Raw genomic sequence first — 8,357 nt, forward strand, 5'->3', positions numbered from 1 at the left:
AACGTTTCGTCACTCATCCAAGTGACTTCTTCAGTCTCAGCTGACTGCAGGGTTCTCCAAATCTTATAAACAGTACATTTGCATAATGACTGAAACCAGCCCACTGAAGGAACAATGGGCTGGGAGGTCAGTTCCTTAATCATAATTATGCAAATTCTCATGACCGTTGATCAACAACCACTGACCAAAACCCACTGATCAAAGACCACTGATCAATGGCCATGACTACCATTCACGGAGATTTGGGTAATGGCTGCTATCACAACATTGTAAGATGGCGAAAGATGTACCCTTAGGCCCCCTCCTCGATTCAGAGATGGTCTTTCCCTTTTCACGTAAATGGCCTCCTTGACTCCGCGCTCAAACCAGCGTTCCTCTCTGTCCAGAATGTGCACATCCTCATCCTTCAAAGAGTGTCCACTGGCTTGTAGGTGTAAATAGACCGCAGAGTCCTGGCGAGACGAGGTAGCTCTTCTGTGTTGTGCCGTCCGCTTCGCCAGAGGTTGTTTGGTTTCCCCGATGTATAAATCCTGGCAATCCTCCTGGCACTTAACAGCGTACACTATGTTACTCTGTTTGTGTCGGGGGACCCGATCCTTGGGGTGGACCAATTTTTGGCGCAGTGTGTTTTGGGCTTTAAAAGCCACAGAGACCTGGTGTTTAGAAAAAATGCGTCTCAACTGCTCTGATACTCTTGACACATATGGGATCACTGCAGGTTTTTGCTTGGGCAGTGGTTGTCCTTCTCTCCTGGATTAGCTGGAGCTTTCTTTAGGTGCCTTTCCCGCTTTGACAGAAGTCCAGCTGGGATAACCACATTTACTCAGGGCTTTCTTGATGTGCCGTTCTTCTGCCTCCCTGGCCGCTGTGTCTGTGGGGATGGTGTTTGCTCTGTGTTGTAGCGTCCTAATGACACCCAGTTTGTACTCCAGTGGATTATGAGAGTCAAACCTTAAATACTGATCCGTATGTGTAGGTTTACGGTACACGTCAGCTTTTAGATGTCCCCCATTACTAATGGAAATCTCACAGTCTAAGAAGGCTAACCTGCCCCTTTTCATATCCTCCCTGGTGAATTTGATGTGTCGGTCCACCGAGTTAATGTGATCCATGAAATGTAGTACGTCCTGAGATTTGATTTTCACCCAGGTGTCATCCACATATCTGAACCAATGGCTTGGTGGTGTTCCAGGGTAGGATAGCAAAGCCCTCTTTTCCACTTCTTCCATGTACAAATTAGCAATGATGGGTGAAACTGGGGAGCCCATGGCACACCTGTGTTTCTGCCTGTAGAACTGACCCTTGTATGTGAAGTAGTACCTCCAATGCTTCCGTGACCGGGATGTAAGTGAAGAGAGATGTAACGTCGTACGAGACCATGGTTTCATCTGCCTCCATAATGACATCTCTCACCTTCTCAACAAAATCCAGGGTGTTCTGGATGTGGTGTTCAGAGCTGCCTACCAACGGGTGGTTCCTCCCAGCGCATTGTTCCCTCGGTGGGCTGGTTTCAGTCATTATGCAAATTTACTGTTTATAAAGTTGGGGAAACCTGCAGTCAGCTGAGACTGAAGAAGTTACTTTGTTGGGTTACTTTAAGTTGGATGAGTGACGAAACGTTTCTCCCACAAAACGCTACGTTCAGATGAACAGAATCAGCTTTTGGAGATTTACTTTCCTGGATAATTGAGAATGCATCAAGATATATTTTTCTATATATTTCATGTTTTGTCAACAACAGGAACGAGGTTTGTTCAATATTTGTTGTGTCTACAAGGCTCAGGTGCCCTCATAAAGTGTCTTATTTGTATTTAGGAAAGCATTATAAAGAAACGCAAAACTAAATCAGATATAATTACCTTGTACAACTCTTGGCACTTTCTGGTGTGTGTGAGTTAGTGTGTCTCTTTTATGATTTGTGGGTCCAGCTCCCAGTTTAAATTCAGGAGACAGAAAATATCTCTACGTTTAAGATTAAGTTTCAAAGTTTCTTTTTTGCTAATGCATATAGCTAGGACTGAATTGGGTGACCATGAATCCTCCCTCAGTTACCCTGGGACTACAATACGTTCTCTGTTGCTATGGGGCAACACTCGTAGGCTTCTGCCCCTATTTATTGTGGTGTGCCTCAAGGGTCCGTGCTCAGTCCTGCTCTTTTCTCTTTGTACATGTTGCTGTTGGGATTCATTTTTTAAAAATAAAACATCTCCTTTCACTGTTATGCTGATGATATCCAGATCTATTCACCTTTGACATCCGATGTGTCTGCTTCTTTGCAACCTCTGTTCAACTGTTTGCATGAAGTTAAAATTTGGTTATCACATAATTTTCTTACACTGAACGAGAATAAGACTGAAATCGTAGTCTTTGGTAGTCACACTCAGACCAGTTAGCTGATGCCCTTGGCCCTCTCGCTAGCCATCTCTCGCTCACTGTAAAAAACCTCGGAGTGTTCCTGGATGGCTCTTTTAAACTTGAGAAACAGGTCTCCACTGTGGTAAAAAACAGCTTTTGCCAGTTGCGTCAGATATCTAAAGCAAAGCCGTTCCTTCCTTTAACCTCCTAAGACCCGAACATATGAGAATATTCGTTTCAAATTTTGATAGAACAGTAGCAGTAATGTCCTCGTAAGTGGATATCAGGCCCATGTAGAGCAAAATTGAGTATTTTAGTCTAAATAACCCAAAATGTGATGTCCACATATGTGGATGCCAGGTCCTAGGAGGTTAAAGGACCTTGAAAATCTTATCCACGCATTTATCACATCCAGATTGGACTACTATAACTCCCTCTACTCGGGCCTCCAACACTCTTCTCTTTACCGGCTTCAGTTAATTCAAAATGCAGCTGTGCATCTTTTAACAGGTACGAGAATCTATGAACACATAACTCCAATTTTAGCCAAATTACATTGGTTCCCTGTTAAATATCGTATAGATTTTAAGATTCTTTTGTTCACTTTTAAAATTCTGAATAATTTAGCGCCCAGTTATCTTTCTGAACTACTCCACTTATACAATCCCAACAGAGCACTTAGATCGTCCAATCACAGGCTCCTAGCACAACCTAGGTCTCGACTGAAGTTGAGAGGTGACCGGGCCTTTGCAACCGTGGCACCTAGACTCTGGAATAACCTCCCTGTTCATATTCGTACAGCCGAGTCTCTCCAGTCTTTTAAATCATGTCTTAAAACTTAGTTTTAAGTTGGCTGTTCTAGCTTGTTGTGTTGTTACCTATTGTTTGTTGTCCTGTTTTATTGTTTTGTCTTTTACTGACTGTGAAGCACTATGGTCAACATTGTTGTTTTATATGTGCTATATAAATAAATTTTGATTTAGATTTTTGATATTCTTAATTCAGATGTATCTCAGGCAGCATTTTTAAAAAGACGATCGTTGCAGCCAAACTCTCGCAGTCAGTTCTTCTTTGCTAAAGAATAAAATATAAATAGAAGCTGCAATAATGGAAACATTTATCTCAGCTATCTTCACACATTCTGCTTCTTTTAAATGACGTTAATACACAATACACACATATAGAGTGGGAGAGACGGAGAGAGGTGGTGGTGGTGTTGGGGGTGTCAATGACATCTTTGTGTAGCACAAAATACCTCTAAACATATATTATTATGAAGAAAAAAGACACAATAATGTGCTGAATGAGAGCTGGATTCAGAAATGAGTACCTACAGATATATACATATGTAACAGTTATACCAGAATAAACCTCTCAAACACAGAAGCAATGACCCATTGATTAGTGCAGTAAATACTTCCAGTTTTATCATTCAAATTTACATTCTTGTGAAAAACTGCTCCTGAAAGACATCTGAAAAGAATCAAAAATGCAGTGAGTTATTAGTGATACTTACAGATCACAGACTTAGAGACCACTTCAGACCACTAAAATATCTTATCTGGCATATTTCCTATAGCTGCAGCTGTATAGCATCTTGTCAAACTGTGGTGAGTGACAATACTATTAAAGGAAAGAGGAACAGAATCGATGTTGTCATTTATCATAAATTACAACCTTCACACCTCGAACACCCCTTTCTTTTTTTTGTTTTTATAAATGCACCGTGGAAGCGGACACAGTGTAAACTTTCTCTTTATCATAATTTAACTTTACGAAAAATGCATTCAAGAATTTCAAAGATGTGAAAAGCTCATACAGTCCACTTATGGAACATTAAGAAATCACGAAAATAAGAGAGAACTTAAAATTACTATATAATTGTGGTAAGGAAATGACATCTCACTGATGGCAGGAAGTGCAAACAGTCTTTAAGTGTCATCAGCTCAGAGACTGTGACAGTTGAGATTGAGAACAAGAAATAAGTGCGACAGAGAAGCACGATGGATGAATTCAGATGGATTCAAATGTTTTTATGTCTGATGCTGATGATTCAGATTCCAGGTAAGGATACAGGAAACATTTCTAAATATTATTAAAGTCAATAACAGTAAATTACACAGCTGAGCATGCACTGTGATGTTAGGGGAGCGTGGGACATGTTTATAAACTTGTGTCTACCGTAATTGTCGGGCTATAAGCCGCTACTTTTTCCACAAGCTTTGAACCCTGCGGCTTTTAGTCAGGTGCGGCTTTTCTATGGATTATCCATGATTTTTGTCATATCGTAAGGCGATTTGTTTTGTTTGTTCCGCTGTTGTACGGTACTACGTTGCCTGGCGGAAGGGCATGTGATCAGACACACAGTATCGGGGTTCAAGAGTGGTGTGTTGGTCACGTGTCCATCCGCCAGACAACATAGTGCCGTACAAGTAGCGCGAAAAACAATGCGAAAAGCAAGTTATGCTCAACTCCACCGGTGGCATCTGACAGCGTGGAAAAGTGTGAAAACATCCACGATCACCAACGGATTTCGAAGGGCTGGACTGCTGCATGATGGAGAGGAGGACACCGCCACGGCCCTTCTGAGGGTGTTCGACTCTGACACTGACAACGAGGATTTCTTTGGTTTTGAAAGTGACAACGAAGGAAAGAAGCTGAGAGTGGATGACGAAGCCATCCTGAGCCTGTTCGTTTCCGACACTGGAGAAGAGGACTTTGGTGGTTTTAGTGGGCAGGAAGATGGTGGTGAATGACTGACTTTTCTTCTTGTTAAAGCCGTGTCGCTGCACCTGAGCCTAAAAGGTCGGCCGAATCTATTTTTCTGGTGTGCTGTAGGTTATTGTTATGTACTACATTTGTTACTCATTTATGAAGCACAGTACATGTTTCCTACTTGTAATTACCGCTACTTGTACATATACCTAAAAGGTTATGCAAATATGTACCCATAACTTGTTTTTCAAAATATTAATAAAAGGGGTGTGTCTCCAAACAGCCATCTCTTTCCTGACAATTCCCTTTGTGCATATTCTCTTACATATGATAAGTCAACATTGAAACACCTGCGGCTTTTAGTCAGGTGCGGCTAATGTATGTACAAAACAGGATTTTCCCCTGATTTTAGCTTGTGCGGCTAATATTCGGGTGCGCTTTGTAGTCCGGGAAATACGGTAAATCTTCACTGATTGCAAAAAAGTACTGTTTTCTAATTCATTTTTCTCTTCAATTTTCTCAACAGTATCTGTAACTATTACCTCCATTTTTATGAAAGCTGGAGATGACGTCACTCTGCCTTGTCTAAATGGGGTAAATAAAAAGAATAACTGTGATGGTACTACGTGGACCTTTACTTCAAGAAACACACAAACAGCAGAGCTGATCACACTTGGACAGATTGGTGAAAATCCCAAAACTAAATCAGACAGACTGAGTGTTGCAGAAACCTGTTCTCTGGTTATAAAGAATCTCACAGTTGAGGAAGTTGGTCAATATTCCTGTGATCATCACAAATTACGAGAAATACAAACTCAACACACTCTGTTTCATCAGGCAAAGGTTGATCTATCTGCTATTACCTGTAAGTATTTACACCAAATATTTTCACCTTGATCTATTTTAAAAAAATAAAAATACATGAATAATATTTAAAGTGATTAAGATAACCTTTGTGCTTCATATTGTTACATTATGTTCACCAGTGACTGAACATAAGGACACTGATAAGGTGACGTTAAGCTGCTCTGTGGTGACGTATGGAGAGTGTCATCACACAGTAAAGTGGCTGCTTAAAGGTCGAGAGGTGGATAGCAAGGATAGCAAACAAATACTGACTTCACAGACTGACTGCTCCGCCACTCTGTCTTTTCTGATTTATCACCATATTCACAACTCAAGATATAACACTGTGAAGTGTGAAGTAACTGACACCAAAACAGGGAAAGTGCAACTGTTTACCTTTAGCCATCAGCCCTCAGGCGAGGAAACAGGTGAGAGCAACTGTTGTAGGTGATTAAAACACCTAAAACATTTGTTTGGCTCATTTCAAGTTTTTACACAAAATATTTTTGCATACTTACAACAAATGAAAAATAAGAGAAACTTTTTGATTGTGTCATTTCATTTTGATTCAGGTCACAAAAAAACTACACAGAGACCAACAAGAACAACTGAAAGCAGCACAACAACACAAACAACAATAATGAAAGATGCTTCACAAGGTGGTCACTCAAAATTGTACCCTTTGAAGATCAATACTACTGCATTTTACACAGCATTTTTAGTGGCACCTTAAATGGGGAAAAAGTGGAAAATGTCATAAAAGTTTTGGTTGACATAAAATATTAAACATGGCCCCAAGCTTCAGGTAAAGTGTTTTTCATTGCAAGCTTTACATTGAAAGACAGTATTATATACCAGACATGTAAAAAGTAAAGCTGTAAACAACAGATTCCAAATATTTTAACACATTTTAAAAGGTAAAAATTCCTTTTCTTTACAGTAATGGAATTTAAAAGTGTTACTAAAGATTTTAATAATTTGAAGTTTTTATTCTTTTGACAGATTTTTCTGCATCCTTGAGATTCATTATTGTTTCTGTGGGTTTAGCAGCACTTTTAATAACTACTGTGACAGTCATCATATGGACAAGAACTACTGGTAAACTTAATCATGAGAAGTTTGAATGACTTTGAATTGTCAATTAAACTGAAATGGACTTTTTTCCTCTTATTTTAGGGAACAAAACACAGACGATTAAAACCACAGTAAGTACCAAATCAGTAATCAAAAATAAAAACTCAAAAATCAAAATGCTGTTTTTTCTGGTATGCTATTTACTAATATATGACAACGATGTACAATTGATGATAAATATTGGCATTAAATAAACAAATCAGCTCATCTCTCAGGGGTTTTAACAAAATTTAAACTGCCTTCACAGCTACAGTTTTTCTCCTGATGTAACTGGACTATGTCTGTTTTTTAGGGACTGAGTTTAAACCCTGCAGAGACTCAGTCTGCTCCTCATACCGTTCCAGATTTGGTGAGTTCACACACTACTTCATAATTTCACCGTGAGAAAGTTAAAATCAAGAACATACACTGAACAATAGTGAAACAGACCAGGAGTTGCAAAATGTGAGCTGAGATGTCGAAACAGAAAAACAACATTTAGAGACATCATTTATGATGTCATGATACTGATACTACTGAAAGAAATGCTGAATGACTGAATGAGATGTCTTAGGGGGTTACAGTTAAAGTGGAACTGACTATCATTGGCCATAACAAGCCTGGAACAAATAGTTTGTTTGCATTTGTAATTTTTTAACTATACTGTAATAATTGAATTAATTTGATAATTTTATTGAGTAACTTTGATTCCAAAAATTAATGGAGGTGCTTAGATGTTGCTTAACCTTCATAAACATTAGGCATTTAGTGCTATTTAGATGGCTGCTTAAGCCCATCATGAGTCCTTTTTTTCCCCAAGGCAGAACATTTGGGGTTTCAAAAAGAAACAAAAGAAATTAGAGAGAGGACAAAATTAACTGAGTATAGTCAGCTGTTAACAAATGTATGAAAAGAAAGGCGAGCAACACACAGCCAATGTGTAATTTATGGTACTGTGATTGTGTGTATTTACTGAGGTATTTGTCTACAAAGAGCTGAATAAGAGCTGTTTTCAACCAACACAAATATGCTGCAGTTCTCCTAAATCCCATGACGTGGATGAAATTGTGCGTCTGTGAATATGGAATTTTTGATAAATGGACCAGAACAGCGAAGGTAGAGAAGTTAGAAAAGTTATCCATTTCTGATTATTATCAAAGATCAATAAGTACAGTTTATAAAGTAAAAGCAGAAACCGCAATGGATGCTTCAATTATTTTTAACATTCAGTTCCACCTCAGCTCTTAGTATGTTACAGTTTTAAGTTATGCTTGATGGTCTTATTGATTTGTTTGTCAGCAAGGTTATTTAAAAATAAAAAATAAATC

At 39.0% G+C, this 8,357-nt stretch overlaps 1 protein-coding gene across 1 annotated transcript; it reads left to right on the forward strand.

Annotated features, from left to right (window-relative positions):
• The first annotated feature begins 4,358 nt into the window (after positions 1–4,358).
• On the forward strand, positions 4,359–7,043 carry LOC146617488 (uncharacterized). The gene is made up of 5 exons (XM_085373034.1): positions 4,359–4,419; positions 5,597–5,935; positions 6,057–6,344; positions 6,489–6,575; positions 6,919–7,043. Exons 1-5 carry the CDS (start codon positions 4,359–4,361, stop codon positions 7,041–7,043), a joined length of 900 nt encoding a protein of 299 aa, XP_085229160.1.
• The last annotated feature ends 1,314 nt before the right edge of the window (positions 7,044–8,357 follow it).

Source organism: Diplotaxodon limnothrissa, linkage group LG15 (assembly GCF_057381915.1).
Source record: "Diplotaxodon limnothrissa isolate DT_005_m linkage group LG15, D_limnothrissa_male_GT1.1, whole genome shotgun sequence".
NCBI lineage: Eukaryota > Metazoa > Chordata > Actinopteri > Cichliformes > Cichlidae > Diplotaxodon > Diplotaxodon limnothrissa.